This window comes from Heteronotia binoei, chromosome 12 (genome assembly GCF_032191835.1).
Source record: "Heteronotia binoei isolate CCM8104 ecotype False Entrance Well chromosome 12, APGP_CSIRO_Hbin_v1, whole genome shotgun sequence".
In the NCBI taxonomy this organism is placed as follows: domain Eukaryota; kingdom Metazoa; phylum Chordata; class Lepidosauria; order Squamata; family Gekkonidae; genus Heteronotia; species Heteronotia binoei.
Genome location: NC_083234.1, coordinates 43719162 through 43739706, shown reverse-complemented (window position 1 = coordinate 43739706; position 20545 = coordinate 43719162). Strand labels below are relative to the sequence as shown.

At 41.5% G+C, this 20545-nt stretch overlaps 1 protein-coding gene across 1 annotated transcript in view; it reads right to left on the bottom strand.

Annotated features, from left to right (window-relative positions):
* ADAM9 (ADAM metallopeptidase domain 9) overlaps positions 1-20545 on the bottom strand; it is an 89384-nt gene that overhangs the window by 51749 nt on the left and 17090 nt on the right. Inside the window, exons 2-4 of the mRNA XM_060251731.1 lie at positions 11842-11939; positions 8149-8213; positions 7161-7239 (exon numbers count right to left, since the gene is read on the bottom strand). Of these exons, the coding sequence (XP_060107714.1) occupies positions 7161-7239; positions 8149-8213; positions 11842-11939 (242 nt within the window). The remainder of the gene's footprint in view (positions 1-7160; positions 7240-8148; positions 8214-11841; positions 11940-20545) is intronic.

Below are 20545 nucleotides of genomic sequence, written 5' to 3'. Positions count from 1 at the left end.
GTTGTTAGTCATTAAAACCCCTCTTTTTTAGCAACAGATTGTTAAACGTCATTATGATTTTGAGCTTTGCAGAAAATCACACCATACCAAAACAAGCTGCCCATTCAATTTGAAAAATAAAAAACCAAATAATCCTGCTTTAGGTTTGAAGAATCCCTCAAAAAAGGGGGGGATTCAAAATTAAGTCCCATAATATTGTGCCTGTTAGAGCATAGTCTTAATCTCTTCTTATAGTTTGAATAAAACTGAAGATCCCCTAGTTCGAAAATGAGAATATCCATTCCAAGATGTTATGTTAGATCCATAATATTATGCTCATGTCAAGCCACTGTATGGTAAGAGTTTATATTCTCTTCTTCCTAAAAGCCTTCCAAGTCATAATCCTTGTTGCTGGACTTGCTCTGAGGCTGTAGATTTTAATTGAGTCAACTGATTTTTCCCTTTCATTGCTGAGCATTTTTACAAAGAGCTTTGGAGCCAAATCAATGTTATTCGCCCCTTTCTTTGTCTCAGTGAACTGTAGGTTTCGTTTCTATTGCATAAGTGCATAAACTGCATTCATTTTAAAATCAGGCAAAGCAATCTCAGGCAGTTGTCGTTTCACTTTTGCTCACTTCTCAGGCAGATTTTGTACTCCTTGATACCTCTGTTCTTGTATATTTTCCATATTTTCCATTTCTTTACAATTCTCCAGGAATTTTCCCATCTGTTCCTTTACGAATTCTGCTAAAAGACCAAGTCCCTGCCTTATAGAGAGTATAGTAACCATAACATCTTTTGAATTATTCATCTCTTCCCTGCTGTTATATTCAGTATGATAGTAGAAATCAGAGAATAAGTTCAGAGTGCCAGGTTGAAAATCCAGAAATCCAGCTTTTCTCATATAAAGTCACATTCCACCTTTGATCAAGCTTTGTATAGTCCAATTGTCACTTATTTAATTTTAAACCAGATCTATCCACAACTATATACTCAGTCCAATTCCTTTACTAAAGAAAATATAGAAATAAAGAAAATTGTTATAAGGTTGTTCTTTTAATTTTAGAAGCCTCTCTTGTGGGGGGGGGCCTTTTAGCTTCCTCCCACTCCTTTTGAACAGTCAAATTTGGCTTTATAATAGGACGTTAGTTGATAGGTTATATTCCAAAGTAAACTTACTTGCAAGGTATAGTTCGTTAGCTGAAGTAGGAAGACGATTATAAGAAAGTATTTTGTTACCGGTAGACACAGCTAGTGCCATACAAAATGGTGATTGTCGCAGTGAGGCTTCAGGATAGACAAAGAACCAGGCTTTGCCCGCCGACAAAATCCCTGGGAATGTCGTTTCCCATGCTGTCAAGGGTCCCCTCGGCTATCTGGGCTTCCCAGACCCCCTCAATCTGCTCAATTCAGGGAGTTCGCAAGAGTTGCAATTCCCCCCGCCTTGCTGAGCTGAAGCCGGACTCAAAAATGACATTTTTCTCAAGACTCGTGCTGAGCGAGAATCATTTTGGAAGCTAGTGCCTAGAGACAAATTTCCCAACTTGAGAAGATGCACTGTACACTTCTGTTTCAGTTCAACTTATTTGTGTGAATCTGCATTTTCCTATCTGAAAATGACAAAGAATATACAGCATTCCAAACATGACAGATGAACATCTCCAGGATTCCCTGAGACTGGCCCTCACGCAATATTCACCCAACTTCAAAAAGCTGGTGGATGAAATGCAGGCTCAGACATCTCACTAATTAAGCACGAGCGAAGTTTTAAAGACTGCGCAAGATCAGCCTGGATCAATACTTGACCTACATTTAACACAAATTACTCAATAAAAGTTAAAGAAAGTTATTAAGACAGTTTAAAAAAGCTATAACAATAAAAAATTAAGAAAAACTGTTCGCAATTCTTTCTGGATCTTTGTCTCTGTTTTGTTTTTGCTTATTTTGCTTACCAGTAAATGACAGAAGGTGCATTGTAAATGGGGGGGGGGGGGGTTGGAACCCAACTTTGGTGGGTTAAAATCTAATTCGAAACTAATTTGAAACTTAATTTTCAGCACTTTTGTCTGGAAAAAATAGATCATGACCTGTTCGAAGTTGGACATGCCTGCCATAAACCAAATGTGCAATATAATGCAACATGATTTCCAGATATTTGTGTGTTTCAAGAACAGAGCCCTTCGTTGAACAGGTTAACTTCATCAAAGGGCAATAAAAATTCCAATACTCCAAAGAGTCTTTTTCACTCAAAAAGAAGAATCTTTCTTAAGGGGAACTCAATTGAAAATTTCTTACAGCATAAATCATATATTCCAAGTCTCCTACTTTTGGCTTTGTGTAGTTTACAAGCATGTCATAGCATTCATCTCATTTCTCTGCATTGCCTGTGATTACCTCAGCTCTTGTTGTACCCAATATACCTTGTTATTGTTCTCTTTTCTAAAATAAAAATTCTTGTCTATGTCAAGTTTTCCTCATGCTTGTGTTGTTGGCCACAAACAGCTGTCATATCCACTGCAAGTTCCTTCTTAGGCCAGTTTCAGAAGGTAGACATGCTAGTCTGATGAAGAGAGTTTTGACTCTTGAACCAGGCCCATAGCTATGGCAGGGTCCCAGCCCCACTACTTCAACATCAAGGCCAGAGTCCTAGCCTCTCCTGACTTCCAATTTTATTTTTTGCATTCATCGTTGCCGCTGCTCGCTGTCCACGCAAAAGCTCTTACCTTGAAAATTTTAACTGGTCTCAGGCACTACTAGACTTGAATCTAGCTGTATCTCAGATCAATATTTTTTCTGGCATCCCTGGTACAGTGGTGAGATGTGAAGCTGGCTAACCTGGAGTGGTGTCTGGTAAGGCGGACTGTTAAAGGGATGCTCCCAAAGAACTTTCAAAAGCTGGTCATTTTTAAATTGCTCTAATTATGGTTTTAATTATTTTTGTACATTGTCCTGGAGAAAATGAGTTAAAAACCAATCTAAACTTAATTTAAAAAGAAGTGGTAGGATGCACTGAAATCAAGAACTGTCCCAACACATTTATTTGAGGAACTGCCAACTCTTAGGGAACACTTCTCATATGAGTCTCTCCTCCATACACTGATGCTTGGAGAAAGGCCTGGTGTAAATCCTCAGTGCAGCATAATGCCATAGAGTCCATTCGGCAAAGCAGTCATTTTCTGCAGGGTTCCCAATCTAGGCTTGCCAATCCCCAGGTCCCAGTGGGGATTCTTCCGCTTTCTCAGGCTCCTTACTGCCCCCAGTCAGCTGACCAATGGAGGGAAGCCCTGCCCCCAAAGCCACCATGTGACTTTCTACCTTCGGAGGCTTCAGTCTCCGATTAGAAAGGCTTCCTCTTGGGATGGTGTGTCTGTTACTTTGAAGAACTTGGCAGCAACTCGTGAGTAGAGATGCCAATCCCTCGCTTCAGAGTTGCCAAAAACGGGGGCGGGGGAGTGGAGAGGGAAGGTAATGTCTGCTGGGAACTTCATTATTCCCTATGTGGAGATCGATTGTCATAGAGTATAATGGGAAATTGATCTGGAGGTATTGGGGGCTCTGGGAGGGCTGTTTTTTGAGGTAGAGGCACCAAATTTTCAGTATAGCATCTAGTGCATCTCCCCAAAATATCCTCCAAGTTTCAAAACGATTGGACCAGGGTCCAATTCTATGAGCCCCAAAAGAAGGTGCCCCTATCCTTCATTATTTCCTATGGAAAGAAGGCATTTAAAAAGGTGTGCTGTCCCTTTAAATGTGATGCCCAGAACTCCCTTGGAGTTCAATTATGCTTGTCACACCCTTGCTCCTGGCTCCGCACCCAATGTCTCCTCGCTCCACCCCCAAAGTCTCCTAGCTGTACCCCCAAAGTCCCCAGATATTTCTTGAATTGGACTTGGCAACCCTAAGGGGAACTGATCTCTGTCAGCCAGAGATCAACTGTCATTTCAGGAGATCTCCAGGCCTTACCTGGAGTTTGGCAACCCTTTGGCCAGCACACAGTTTTCTATCTGCAGTGACTGCCAGCACAGGAAAGTTGTAAGTTATTCAGAGGCAGCAGTGGAGAATGGAGCAGATAGGAACAGAGTACCCTCAAAATGGATCACTTATAGTGCAACCCTTCATACTTCATACTGCCAACCTGAGACAGTTTTCATTCATGTTCCTAAGGACCTAAGCATCTGATCAACAGTCCTTGTGTCATGTCTGCCATGAAATCTTTTATTAGATGCAGGCTGTGAGATCCTCACTATGAATTAAATTGTCAGGCACATAGGGGCCAAATTCAGATCCAGACTGTGGCACTCAGGCAGAAGATGCTTAAGCCTTCCTTCCCTGCTCCATTTTCCCAACCTGAAATGGCTCTGGGAGGGGCACTATTTGCTCCACTGGGAAAGCCTACTTATACTCCATTAATGCAGTTAATAGAAAATGAATGTATGTTGCAGACAGCCATGCAGAGGGCAGATTCAAAACAAAGCCTCATTCTTGAATACAACTTAAGCATAAGAAAACTATTTAAAAAACCTTTAAAAAGCCCTAATAATATAAGTAATCTAGCCCTGTGCAGAGGTCCACAAAGCCACTAGACTCCCTCAAAACTTCACTTGCCAGTTTGCCAAATAATACTTGCTTTTATTCCTGGCACGCTTTAGACCTGAAAGAAATTTACCCCCACACCCTAAAAGTAACCACCTCATCTAGTTTGCATACGCATCACTGCCAGGATGCCTAGAAGCTGTGTCTGCTAACTTTAGGCGAGTGACTAAAAGCCTGGTACAGTTTCATTACCTCCTAAATCAGAGGGAACTATCCCTCTGGGGTATCCTGGAAACTGTTGCTTTCTGAACAGGAGCAGCCACAGTTCCTCAGTCTGAGCCAGTTGCCAAATTTTTTTTGTCTCTAGCCAGGAGGCTACTTCTCTTTGCCATTTGCTGAATGTATGATCTTACAGCTGTCAGACCACTCTGCGTACACTCTGCCCTGAGTTTCTAAACAGCAGGCTGCCTTGCTTCATTTCCATTAAGAAATGTGATCAATATATGCAAGGATTGTAGGAGAAGAGCTACCTGGGCACAGGAATCTGAACCAGAAACCTCCAGGTTGAGACCTAATCTAACAAGCTGGCCAGGAATGTAGGTAACCCAGGGGCTACAACCTTCTGCTAATACAGCTGGAAAGAGGCATGTGCACCCTTGACTGGCTAGACAGATATAAATCCTACTTATCGATTCTATTTTTATCTTGCTCTTCCTCCAAGGAGCTTAGGAGAACTTAAGTAGTTCCATCCTGTTTTATCCCCACAACGACCCTGTAAGGTGGGTTAGATCAAGTCAGGCTGATTGGCACACAGTCATCCAGAGCCTTCATGACTAACTGGGGAGTTGAATTCAGTCTCTGCCAATCCTGTTCTCTAACCATTACACCACAGCAGCTAAATATGAGTTGGCTAGCCTTCTGCTCTTGCTTGGTTAGTTGAACTGTACTTTCTGCCTGCTGTACTCCAGACATTGGATCCTGTACAGCCACCATCTAGCCCAGACAAGATAGCTCTAATCTTAAAGATGCAATTGACTCCTATTTTGTTTTACTACTTCAGACCAACACGGCTGCCTATTTGAAAAAAATCTATCACAGATGCATACAATTCCGCAGCTAAAAGAGTGATAGTTCTGTTATTATCTTCTAATAAAAGAGGTAATGTCTCCACTTGATCTATATCTTGGAGCAAAGGAAAAATAAAAAAAAATCCTGACCTGGATAACCCAGGCAAGCCTGATCTCATCAGATCTTGGAAGCTAAGCAGGGTTGACTGTGGTTAATACTTGAATGGGCAAAATACCCATTGAAATACCCAGCTGGGAGGCGGGGACAGCTTATTCAGCCACCTCCCTGAATATTCTAAAGGGCCCCAGTAGGGATCAGTCTCCAGAGGTCAACATGACTTCAGGTCCACACATGCACACACACACACACACAAAATATACCCCAATAAAGATTTCTAGGCTCAGAAAAATGATTTTATTCAAAGGTCATGTGATACAGGGTACCTATACTACCCGCATCAGTTGCATACTCTGTCAGAGTTATGGTATCTTAAGATATCTCCCTTGCAAAACTTTAGATGGTATGGCATTAAGACTCGCCAACATGAGGTAAGCCTACAGTGAGGAACTATCAAATATGAGCAGTAACTGGGGAGCTCTCCAGGTGGAAGAATACCAACAAACTGAGTAGAACAAACATGCCGTGCTCTACAGATTGTACTGCAATAATTGTACTTAAACATACCGTATGTTTCCTATATGGACTTTTTCCTCATGGATGAATAATCAGACATGAATATCTCCCTTGTACCTCCACATCTTAAAATGGTATGAACTAAAACATCCTTACATTTTTTTTCTATTGCATGTACAATCTATCTGGTGTATTTATATTAATCCATTATTCTTCTGAGGAGTTCAGGAAAGCATACATGGTTCTCCATTGCTCCATTTTGTCCTCACAACAACCCTGTGGCTTTCTCTCAAGACACTAACTGTGCATTATAGAGACATGGGCGTTTGAGAAATCTGTTTCCGTGGTTTAGTTCAGCTATAACAGTGAACCTCGCTGCTACATAAACAGGTTTTGGGGATACTCAGGCTAATTAACTGTCTTTCCCCCTCCCTCCACCTCATTCCTTTATGTGCATCTATAATGCCATCCTAAGTAGAGAAACTGTATTTCTTGGCCATGAACAAAAAAAGGGAGGGGGGAGAGAATGTTTGAGCTAAAGGATCTTCCAGGTTCTTCTACATCCATTGAAGTCAATGAGCTTAGAAATTTAGGACTGCTGTTTAGGGTTACATTGTTGACTAGCATATTTCCACATTCATAGCACATCGCAAGTCACCATTATATCTGAACCAGCAAGCAAACCAAGGGTTTATGCTTTCCTTGCAATCCAAGATTCCAAATAGTGGTTTATTTCTTGAGAAAAGAACAAAGTACACTTGATGGTTCAGATGCATCCGCAAAGATTTGCCATGGAAACTGTATTTCTTGGCCATGAACAAAAAAAGGGAGGGGGGGAGAGAATGTTTGAGCTAAAGGCTCTTGCAGGTTCTTTCACCTAGCAGTAAACCATGATTTGCCATTATTCTTGAACAGAGCCTGTATAAAATGTGAAAAACGAAGTGTACCTGAACATCTGGAATTTCAGAATGCAGTGTTCCATCCTCATTGTATGTATAAACTGTGAAGTCTTTAGGCAAAAGCCCTCTGGCATGGTTGGAAGACAAAGGATACAAAAATTTAATCACGTAAAAATAGACACAGGGTAAAGGTCAGGGCACTGTGAAAAGGGACAAAAATTCTAAAATGTAGTTCAAGCAAATAACACACTGTTTTCTAAATGCATTGCAGTACAATCTCTTCAGCAAGGGATTGTGGAAGGCTGCACACATAAATTTGCAAGCTCTTTATAAGAGCTTCTAACACAGAATTTGTTTTGAGGTTTTTTTTCCTCCTCTTTTTAAAAAGTAAAAATAGACCCAGCCCCAAGAAAAGAAGAAAAAAAGCAGTAGAAAAGCCCACAGACTACTCACCTGTCCGAGAAACCCATTCCCCACCCCAGTAACAGTTTTATGAAGTCCATGCATAATTAACTAGGAAAGGATGATTAGGGAAAGGAAAGGCTTTAAGAATTGGACCAGGAAGACGGTTTACTTGGGGAAGCATCAACACATTGCACAAAACGTATATATATTCAAAATATAACTGCACTTCGCCTAGTATATTTTGAAGCAAAATTATATATTTATTTAAATAAATTTGATACAATTTGAAATTAATAAATGTCTAAATACAAACTGAACACATGAGAGCACAGCAAGCGAATATTAATGTCCTTGTGGAAACGTTTCCTTTACCAAAATTATGTCACTTTTTTTTCACATGGGCCAAACAAACCACAAAAGCTTTGCTAGCATTCGGAAGGGAAGCAGATAGGATGGGCGGCATCAAACCTCTGGACTGTTTCCTTAGACAGCTCTAATGAAATCTGTTCACTAAGCATTTTGTGGGTCAGATACAGGGCCAGCGAAAGAACTCAACATGTCATTTCCTGGCAATCTGGAATATCCAGGAGGAAGGAAATAAACCCAGCCCCACAGCAAAGAAGCCACTTACTTATTTCTTTCTAGGTGAATAATATGTTTCCTTCCTTCAACTTCAACCAAGTATGATAACTTGTCCTAAGGAAAAGGAGTGGAAACACTATGTCAGCCACCCAGTTCTGCTCCAAGCTTAATAAATTAATTACTCCCACATGCTACTACCAACGTATTTAAATAATGGGGTTGAGAGCTCAATTCAGACATTGTTCAGAACCAGTTTGAGCTCCCAAACATTCAACAGGAAAACCTTGGCGCAGAGCCAATTATCTGTTTTTTGTTTCTAACTTCTCACTACTCACCTTCATAAGGCAGCTTCAGTCTCCACTGTAGCATTAGGTCTCAGCAGGTGGAGTTCTGATCATAACAATAGTTTGACAATTCAGTCAGACCATGGTTACCATAAACCAGAGCTGACAAGCCACTTACAATCATAGTTAGACTTCCTTACCTGTGACATAGCATGGTATTCAAACTGAGCTGCCAAGAAGAACAAATTTTGAGTCCAGTGGCACCTTTAAGACCAACAAAAGTTTATTCAAGGTATGAGCATTCATTTAAAGGCACATACATAGATACAACGAAAGCTCACACCTTGAATATCAACTTTTGTTGCTCTTATAAACCACTGGACTCAGAATACCTTACACATACTCTCTCTACTATCAAGCAATGTTCCCTCTCCAAGGTGTTATTAGGACATAATATTAATAATTTATTTATTTATTTATTTATTTATTTTATTTGGGATTTATATCCCGCCCTTCCCACGAATGGCTCAGGGCGGCTTCCAACAATTAATCAGACTTAAAATTTAAACAATTTCAAATATAAAACAGTTAAATATTTAAACAGTTAAAAACATTAAAAACAGAGTAATTCAGTTTCCTGTAAACAGATGGCTGGCCAGTTACCTCAAGTTGTTATCCTAGCTAAATATAGGCTAGGTATAGGCTAGCCGGAAGAGGGTCGTCTTACAGGCCCTGCGGAACTGCGCCAAGTCCCGCAGGGCCCTCACCTCTTCCGGCAGCTGATTCCACCATACGGGGGCCATAACGGAACATAAGAACATAAGAGAAGCCATGTTAGATCAGGCCAATGGCCCATCCAGTCCAACATTCTGTGTCACACAGCGGCCAAATATATATATATATATATATATATATATATATATACACACACACACACACACACACACACTGTGGCTAATAGCCACTGATGGACCTCTGCTCCATATTTTTATCTAACCCCTTCTTGAAGGTGGCTATGCTTGTGGACGCCACCACCTCCTGTGGCAGAAACGGAGAAAGCCCTTTCCCTGGTGGCCTTCAGGCGGGCTTCTTTTGGCCCGGGGATAGTGAGGAGATTTTGTGTTCCTGACCTCAGTGCTCTCTGGGGTACATGTGGGGAGAGACGGTCCTTCAGGTAGGCAGGTCCCAGGCCATATAGGGCTTTAAAGGTAATAACCAGCACCTTGTACCGGACTCGGTATATCACTGGAAGCCAGTGCAGAGTCCGGAGACCCGGCCGGATGTGTTCCCACTTTGGGAGACCCAACAGCAGCCGGGCTGCGGCATTCTGCACCAGCTGCAGTTTCCGGGTCCGAGACAAGGGCAGCCCCATGTAGAGGGCGTTGCAGTAGTCCAACCTTGAGGTGACCGTAGCATGGATCACTGTTGCTAGGTCGTCGCGCTCCAGAAAGGGGGCCAGCTGCCTTGCCCGTCTAAGATGAAAAAATGCGGACTTGGCAGCGGCTGCTATCTGAGCCTCCATCTTTAAAGAAGGCTCCAATAGCACCCCCAGGCTCTTGACCCTGTCCGCCGCCGTAAGCGGCGCACCATCAAAAGCCGGCAGGGGGATCCCCCTCCCCGGGCCGCGGCGGCCCAAGCAAAGGACCTCTGTCTTCGTAGGATTTAACTTCAGCCCACTCAGTCTGAGCCACTCAGCCACGGCCCGTAGTGCCTGGTCAAGATTTTCCGGGGCGCAGACAGGCTGGCCATCCATCAGTAGATAGAGCTGGGTGTCATCAGCATACTGGTGACACCCCAACCCATAATAATTACACATCAAAATAATGCCTGTTGTACATTATCCCAGCTTCTTACCATCATGGTGCTTATATAGTTTTGAAAGTCATCAGCTTACATGCTGTTGTGTGGTTTGCCGCCTTTGTCTGAAATACTGGCTATTTTTATTATATGTTGCCTTTGATTTTATAGTATTGTTTTATGATGTTATTTTAATCTTGATATGTCTGTTTTATTGTTTATTGCTGTAAGCCACCCTGAGCCCACTTGCGGGATAGGGTAGGATATAAATTCAAAATTAAAATTAAATTAAATCCTTACCAAACTTCTGCAGACCAATATCATCTCTACACTGCAGTTGTGAGAATAGAGCTGAGGGAACAGAGCTTGCCTAGAGCCACCTAGTAAGCTCATAACTTCCAAGCTTAGCCATCACACTGCAACAAGGCAGCAGAAACATTTTGAAACACACATCTTGATGCAATAAGCTGGCAGAAATATCTTGATGGACACAATAGCAAAAGACTTCTCTGAGTGCCTGTGGCTTTATTGAATCCAAGATTTCCAAAGCATTTTGAATCCACTGGGCACCACACTCTGAAAGTTAGCAGCCTACAGATTTTGCTAGAAGACATACCTGTAAATAAATACATACTTTTCACAGCATGTTCTTCACTTGTTATGGGGGTCCTCAACATGGCGCCCGTGGCACTCATAGTAAACACATCTGCCAACACCTCTTCTGGTGTCTACCAAGTGTTTTCAGGATGTGGATGGGGCCAAGCAGGGTGGAATTCTAGCAGGAACTCCTTTGCATATTAGGCCACACCCCTCTGATGTAGCCAATCCTCCAAGAGCTTACAAAAAAGAGCCTTGTAAGCTCTTGAAGGATTGGCTACATAAGGGGTGTATGGCCTAATATGTGGCTACATAAGGGGTGGCTGGCCTAATATGCAAAGAAGCTTCTGCTAGAATTCCACACCTGGGGGCAGGTAAGGGTTTTGCTCAGCAAGGCTTTTGATTGGGTGTGCAGATTTTTTTTTAAAAAAATGTTGCTTTGGCAGCAGCTCCCACCACAGCATTACTGAAGTTAAGCTGTGGCAATCATTTTGTGGCTGGCTCCACCTCCTGTGGAAGCCATTCTGTGGCACTCATTTTGTTGCGCCAATCATGCTGTCAGAATTTCAAACGTGCCCACAGGCTCAAAAAGGTTGGGGACCCCAGACTTATACTGTTAGCTCAATTTCTTGCCCACTTCTCAATTTTCACAGCAGGTCCACATTCCGCCAAGTCAAATATTGGGTCTGCTGTCAGTTTTGCTTCTCTTTCCAACCTCAGATGTGCTGCCTCCCCCTCCTTTAAATGAAAGCTCCCCATGTACATTTATCAGTTTATACTTTATTGTATTGTTAAAAGGGAACAGTTCAAAAACAACTGCCAAACTAGAGGTGTCTCAGTGACATCACTGGCACTAGATAATCAGTCCAGTTGTGCTACAAACCTGAGTAAAAGTTGTGGACTTTTTCTTCTAAAGGTCAACATACATAGTAAACTCATTGAGAATGTTTACAAACCAATCCCACAGTTCTACCAGCGTTACATCTATCGTCAATCAGAAGCTATCCTGATTCTTTAAATGATTTGGGAGATGCAGCCACTGGTGATTTTGCAGTTCAAAATACCTGTGCCGAAGAAGAACCAGATACTTCTCGCCGTTCTCTAGTAAATCTCTCAGGGATAATAATGTCATAGGAAGATAAATGCGATAGCTGCTGAAAACCTGAAGAAAGACAGGGAAATGTTAAAAAAAATCAAATTTAAGGTATTTTATACCGGTGCCTCAAAACAATGTAACAGTTCACATTTCTTGATGTGTTTGCAGTGGGAACCAGACTATATGAAGGCCCAATTCAGTTGTAGTCACATGCAATGAACAATAGGCCTGGATGTGGATATATATCCTCACCTCCACCAAAAGGCACAGTCAGCTATTTCAGAAGGGCCCAGACAATTGAGATGTGCAAAACTAGGTGTTCTGTTCTCTTTTTGTTTTTTGTTTTTTTTTGGGGGGGGGCATTGGCTGGGAGGGATCTTCAAAACAGCTTACATGATAAGCAGTTCCATGAACAGGATCTGCGTGGGAATCCAGCCTTAGTATCTCAAGGGAGAGGAGAAGGAAAGTTATTTGGGCATTTTATTTTATTGCTCTTAAATTTTAAGCTGCTTTTTCAGCCATGAAAAATGGCAGGATATAAACATTTGAATTAGTTAATATGGCAGGATCATATGCGAGCCCAGTTTTCACAACTGTATCAAGCAAGTGTACCATTTAGCGTCTGGTATGAAATTTACCTTCTGCAAATCTCTACTTTTTTTCTTTCTGAGAAGTTTCTCATCCTTCTCACTACAGAACTGAACATCGACATATGACTATAGCAATCTTAAAAGTCACTTAAGGGAAGTTAAACAAGAGTTCCAGTAGGGGGGGAGGGAGTTTCAGATGTCTGAGTTCCATGTTTCTATGCTTGCAAAGACAAAACACATTAAGCAAGGAGATTTCTGAGAGAAAATATATCATAAAAACAGTCTTAATTTGCAGAATTTATTCCAGTCACAAAATCTGGCTTTTCTCTGTGGTGAATCCTGAGCGCAGTTACCAAACCGCATGCCATTCATACACAATATTTCACATCTGTGCATCTAGTTGTAATAAACACAAAAGGCACCCAGTGAAGGCAAAACACTGTAGTCAGTGACAAAAATATACAGGGAATTTCTACTAAGTCCTAAACCCTGAAATGCAGACAGTGACTCCCAAAATTAAACACAAAAGGCAGAATTGAATAGAATGGCACAGTGAGAGCTAATTTCATATGAGCCACTTTCCCCAGACAGTGGTATTCGCTGCCATAACAGGAACTGAAACAAGGTTTGAATGAAACCAATTTTTGTGGCTCACAGTAATGGAATGCATAAGCTCCCCCTTCCAGCACTAGGTTTAAACACAGCATGGCCTCAGATGTGGGTGGACTTCGCTTTATTCCCTTGAACACTCTCATTCCACATTTTCTTGCAGCTTACAGGTCTTTCCAAATTACTCAACAGGTCACCCACCATCTCATACTAGCTGACAGCGGCACAGGAGAACAGAGGAAGAAAACAAAACATCTACTCATTTCTAACTATTCTGCTATGCATCCAAAGGGACCTCTGACTCACAAAAGTTTATGCTGGAATCATTGTTAGTTTGTTAAAGTGTTATTGGACTACTGCCCTGACTTGGATAGTTCAGGCCAGCCTGATTCTGTCAGATCTGGAAAGCTAAGCAGGGCCAGCCCTGGATAGTACTTGGATGGGAGACCACCACAGAAATCTCTGCTCTCCCTTTCTCCATCCCTTCAAATATTTGATAATACTGAACAAGTAGAAAATAATACATAGTTGATAAATGACAGGTCAATTGACTAGCAAACAATCTCCTAAAAGCTGCTCTACTGGACAACGAAAATAAATCTATGTGATTCTTATTACTTTCTTCTTACTGCAATTTTTTCAAAACCTGAAGATCAAACTAGACATGGCAGCCATATTTATTTGTATGCAAATAAACAAAGTGGGTGGAGTCTAATTTTGACATCAGCTGTGGTGCACAGGTGAGGGAGACCTTCCTCTCCCAACCTCTCTCTGCTCTATGAACCCATGCTCTTTTTCTCTGAGCCAGGCTACAACACCAGAAGTGAGCTAAGCAGGGACAAATCTACTAGAGACTAGAGTGTGGTCAAGTAAGTTGTAGGAGGATTCATCTTCCCCTTCTTGTCCATCCCTTTAGTGTAAAAATTAGACACTTGCTCCCTGTGCTACCCATTTTTGAGGAAAATGGAAGTGCTCTTAGTACTCTGTGAAGATTTTCACATCTAATCGATGGTTGGCTGCTTTTAATTTTTTTAAAAAAGTTACATGAAACTCCATGTAATTTGGAGCCCAACCATTTTTGTTCCACTGAAATCCAAAGGACTTGCTTCCAAATAAAAATTCTTCTGTAGTTGTGTTGGATAAGGACCAGAACAGATGTGAGTTGATCACTAGATGCAAAAATCTTGGAAGACAGGGCAGAAGTGGGAGAAGGTTCTTAATTTATTTCCTAGCAGCATTTTTCTCCTCACCTGCCCTCCACCACCCACAATGCTTTCCCATTCAAATGGGGGAAAGCTACAGAGACAGGCAGTTTTGAACAGAAAAATGGCAAGACCACATCCCTCGCCTTTCTGTCTCCTTGTGAATGCAGTGTTCTGTAGGCTACTTTACATATTTAAAAAATCAGGGTAAAATTATGCAGAGCTATATGTGGCATATACTTGGGCCTAAGTAGACACATGACTGCAGTCTTAATCAGATGTTTCCTATTTACTTTATCTAAAAAAAACTGTCAGATTCACATCCATTTTACAGTTTGCCGTACAAATTTACCTCCTCCAAAATTGCCAGAATTTCCAAAGTCAGAATACTCACTGGCAAAGCTATTGGGAATTGGTCTCAAAGGAAAATCTTTCAAAAAGGTGTCTTGCAATGTATTTTCCAATTATTAGATACAAAGTAAGTAATGGTACAGATTAAGTATAATGAATAAGTAATAACTGTACCCCCCCCTTAAACAAATACATGTGTCAAATTAGCCTGCCTAAGAGAGAGTGTTCACATGCTCCCTTCTTTTCTGTTGTTTGAAGCCTTTAATATAAACATACTGGCCAAACAAATAAACATTTCATGCATTTAATAAAATGAGTTCTGTCTACTCACAAACACTTATACTGGGCTAAATTTTGGGTCTAAAGTGCTGCTATACTCATGTTGTACAACATCTAGCGGATTTCCCTTCTTTGTTAGCTTGGACAAATAATTCCAAATGGTTGATGAAAGTAGGACTTTCCTTTATAGAACATGCTAACTGCTCCTCAGCAGGGTTTGTTCCTTTACATGATTAATAATTCTATCTTTAATAACCGTCTCCCCCACTCTTACGTCTTACCAGCCTGTAACTTCCCAGATTCTGGATTCCTTTTTAAAACTGGTGTTACATTCACTACCTTCTCAGTCCTCTGGAAGGGAGACTGATTTTAGCGACAAGTTGCAGAATTTCATTAGATCTGAACTCAATGACTTAATTTGTCCATCAGCCTTAGTACTCTAGATTGACTTAGTTCTTCCAAAACCTTTGCCCAAAACAGCAGCTCCAGTATAGATAACAAACCCACATTTTCCATGGTGAAAACCAACACAAAGAATTGATTCAGTTCCTTTGTAATCTCCCCATTCTCCTGTCCTGCGTCTGGTGTATTGACAGGGCAGATCTATTCTAAGACGACCTCAAATTAGCACACTGCAGCAGCACTGGATACTACATATTTCTTGGAAATGGCGGCATACAAGTTAGAAGAATGCTGTTGCAAAGATGAGCAACACTGACTCATAAAGACTGCAGGCAAGAAGATTCTCAAGTCTCCCAGTCCCTTAAAATACTCTACCAAATTCCCATCCCAAACACTTAAGCAGAGCACCCTCTCTTCCCTCCTTTCAAATCTCCCCTCAAAACCACACCATCCCTATTTATACTCTATATAAAAGCATAAATTGATAGAAATTTAATGTTAAAAATAGCAATATTCTGAAACCAGTATTTATAGCCCACATTTCTTGCTGAAACTAAAGAGGGGACTGGCTTCAAGAGAGGATAGGATAAACATATGGAGCAGAGGTCCATCAGTAGCTATTAGCCACAGGATATAGATGGAACTCTCTGTCTGGGGCAAGTGATGCTCTGTATTCTTGGTGCTTGGGGGAGGGATGACAGTGGGAGGACTTCTCGTGTCCTGGCCCCACTAGTGGTAAGGTAAGGTAAGGTAAGGTAAAATTTTATTTGTATCCCGCCCTCCCCCGCCGAAGCAGGCTCAGGGCGGCTAACAGCATCTAAAAGTAAACAATACAATAATAAGACATTAAATTAGCATTAAAACATAATTAAAATAATTAATTAAAACATTCCTAAATCTAACAATACTAAATCTGGCAGTAGACATTATTATTTGACGCTATGTCTGTCACATGGTATACTGATGGTAGATCCCTAAACCGGACCATTTTGATGTTTCCTTTATTATACACCTATAATTCAGTCGTTGATGAATGCCAGTTTAAAGAGGGTGGTTTTGCAGGCCCTGCGGAACTGATCTAGGTTCCGCAGGGCCCGCACCTCCTCTGGGAGCTGATTCCAAAGGTATGGGGCCGCGACGGAAAAGGCCCGTGTGCGGGTATTTTGAAGTTTAACTTCTTTTGGCCCAGGGATAGTCAATCTGTTTTTTCCTACTGACCTCAGTGCTCTCTGGGGCTCATATGGGGAGAGACGGTCCCTCAGGTAGGTCGGTCCTTGGCCATATAGGGCTTTAAAGGTAATAACCAGCACTTTGTACTAGATCCGGTATACAATCGGCAGCCAGTGCAGTCCGCGTAGCCCCGGCCATATATGCTCCCATCTTGGGAGACCAAGCAGCAGCCTGGCCGCCGCATTCTGCACTAGCTGCAACCTCCGGGTCCGGTACAGTGGCAGCCCCATGTAGAGGGCGTTACAGTAGTCCAGTCTTGAGGTGACCGTCGCATGGATCACCGTTGCTAGGTCCTGACGCTCTAGGAAAGGGGCCAACTGCCTCACCCGCCTCAGATGGAAAAATGCTGACTTGGCAGTGGCTGTTATCTGGGCCTCCACTGATAATGAATGGATGATAATGAGTGATAGTGGACCTCCTAATGGCACCTGGTTTTTTGGCCACTGTGTGACAGAGTGTTGGACTAGATGGTCTGATCCAACATAGCTTTTCTTATGTTCTTAAGGCAGTTTACAAGAAACACAAGAAGCATAAGACATCAAAACCAAAACCAATGCAATAGGACTAAGGTTACAAAATTATAAAACAATGCAAACCAAAAACAGTACAAGTTAAGTCATAATTTCCAGCAAAAGAGTTTCAAAGGGAGTCTTCAGTGTTAAACTGCTGAAATGGAATTCATCAAGAAGATTCACACCCTCACCCAAGGACTTAATAAGGACCTGAAATACCTCAGCCATTATATACCTTAACAGTAGGTGTTCATCACTCTAGCAAAACTAACAAAATTAAGTGATCTTCCATCATTACTATTGCAAACGTTCTGCGTGCTTTACTTAATTACATCTGATTTTCACATAATTGCATTGTACCTCTGTACTTCCTGTATTTTAGGCTATTTGACCCTGGGTTTTTTTCTGCCTTCATAATCTCATGTGTATACATGTACACAGATATGTGTCCATAGTGAGGCTCAGCCTTAAAGATCTAATGAAATGATAATAACCTAAAAATGTTTATTGTGGAATAAACATTTATTAATTTTTATGGAAACAAGACTCTCACTTTTCTACAAACCCCTCTGTGCTCATTAGGCACTGAAACTAAGCTTAGCCAAGTTTAACTGCATCCACACATAAATTACATGTGTTGCTTCCCTTTCACCCAAGGCTTCCTTTTTTTATCTCCTTCACTGTCCAAATATAGATTGTAGACTCCTTGGGGCAGGAAATAGGGGGATTCTTTGCTTATGCTATATACATAAATAGCAGTGTAATTGCATTATTATCATCACCACTGACTAGACATTTCCTGTTAGTAAGAAAAGTCCTTTGTAAGATCACTCTCACTGAAACCTCTGTGTGAGTGTGTAAAACTGGCGCTTCCATTGCTGAGATTATTATTATTATTAATATTAATATTAATAATCACTTTGAAATGTGTTTAAAACATTCAAACATAGTATTAATTTGTCTATTCAATTTATTTTAATCCAAGTTTCTTGCCAAGTCTCAAGGAGGATTACCTGTTTAATCCTTCCAACAATTCTGTAAAATAGGCTGACACTAATATTAATCCCCATATTATGAAGGGGGAGCTGAGAGTAGAGAGGCTTGCCTTAGGCCAGTACTGACATGGCTGGGGTAAAATCTAAAACAGGGATTTGTTTTAGTTTCTGTAATAAAATACTTATACCCTGATTTTCTTTTGTGGCTCAAGAGGTGCAGCCAGACGTACCATTAGTGGCGACACAGCTCCATCTCACTGAAGGATTAAATGTGTTCGTTCAGACATCCGCATCTGACAATCGAGCATCATCCAGGGTCATTCCGACTTGCTGCGGATCAGTGCCGCATTAATTTGACAGTGCAGAAAGTCTGGCCCTTTTTCAAAACAGCGGCACAAAATCGGCTTTTTCCTGTTTGGACAGCTCATGTGCAATACTGCCCCTTGGAATGTTTACTGCCCCTCCCACTTTTTTTTTTTTTTTTAAAGCCCCAGCAGACATGCGCATTGCCAGATCATCCAGGAATGTGAGGTGATGCTTCTGCTTCTCCAATCTACACAGGATCGGAGGGGGGGGGGGGGAACGTTATCCCACTCTTCAGAACAGGAAAAAAATCTTTTTTTTTTTCAATGTGGAAGACTTCCAGATATCATTGTCACTTCCAATTTCTAGGAAATTAATTCCTGGCAGTTCCCTGGTTTAAATCCGCAATGTTAATTCCGGAAATTTTCCCCCTTCCCCCCCTGCCTCTGAAGCATTGTTTGATTTCCCACCTCCAAACAGTTGGGCGCATGTTCAATGGACCCCCCCCTCCCAGAAATCAACATCTGATCACGCATGCTCCAAGAAAAGAGCGTGATAGTTTTGGATGTGTGATCACTCAACAACAGAATGAGTCGCATTCTTGGATGCTTGTCTGAACAGCCTGCATTGAATCAATATTCAGCGGTTCAAATTTGAGTGCTACACACCCGCTTTTAATGTGAGGTGTGGCCGCACCCAAGGTAACTTACAAATCCAATTATAAACACATGCAAAATGCAAAAAACAAAAACAAACCCAATAACCCGTTCCCCTCCTTCAAAACCACCAAGCAATGTACACCTCACTAAAAGAGCTACAGGGCAAGCCACGTGCTGTGTCAGTGAGCAGTGATCAAATCTCCCATAGCTTTTATTTTTCTTCAAAACAACCACACATCAGAGGATTGGGGGCGGGGGGAGGGGTGGGCAGGCAAGGCAGGGTTGATGGTTTGATTCAGCAAACCTCTCTCCATCAGCTGCTTCAAAGCCTGTTTTCCCCCAGCAGGAAAACATCTGCAGGTTATTTAGATTCCAAAAAATCAGGGTAGGGAGAAGGATTAAACACTTCCTATCTTCCTAACTTCCATACCCCCACCACCCCAAGCAAACTGTTAATCTCCCAAGGCTGTTTTTCAGTAAAAATAAAACCAGGAAATCTGATCATAGGTTGCCTGCCTCACTTAAACCGCTATACTACATTAGAAACCAAGGACCCAAGGGACAGGGGGTGCTATAAATCTAAATTAACAAATAATGTTGTTCAACTAAGCACAGTAAGCATCTGGGGGAAGCTCAGCTTAGATTTTTCTCATGAACTTTCACATTCTGCAATAGATCTTCCACATTTCCCACTCCCACCCCCACCATGCTTTACTCCTAAATACTCCAGATTTCTTCTGAAAGATTCAGCCCAGAAACAAGTTGAAACAGGACATTCCCAGCTAACCTTCTGACAACAGGCATGCATTTAAAAGGAACTGTAATCTTATTATTTATACACCATTCATTGAGCAGCCAACACTATGTGTGCACCCTTCCCCCCATTCTATAGAGTTTTGGTGAACAATTTCCATTCAACTTTTCAATTCCATTCAACTTTTCAATTCCATTCAACTTTTGATCCAGTCAAAGGGAAGCATGTTTAAGTCCCACTGATTTTAGGCAGGCAATTCTAGCAAAATCTCTCCTACTGGCATAGGAATGAGACTGCACCCATCATTTCAGACTAGTTCGCAGTTGTTGGGATACTTTGCCAAAAACATGTTAGTCTGCTGAAACAAAAATAAGAGTCTAGTGGCACCTTAAAGACTAACAGCATTGTATTCCATCATAAACTCACTTGCTCACTTCCTCTGATGCAATGTATTCTGTCATGTCAGGTTGTAGCTAAAGCCAGAACAGTGAATTGGGGGGGTGCAACTCTTAAGAGCATATAGCAACTGCACATCTTTGATTTTATAATTGTTCTTATTAGGTAACACTCCCCTCTCCTTTTTCCCAATTCCATGAAAAATTAATTAATTCATTAATATCTACTTCAGGGGTGGCTAATGGTAACTCTCCAGATGCTTTTTGCCTACAACTCCCATCAGCCCCAACCAGCATGGCCAATGGCTGGGGCTGATGGGAGTTGTAGGCAAAAAACATCTGGAGAGCTACCATTGGCCACCCCTGTTAAATTATACATTATTATTTTCTA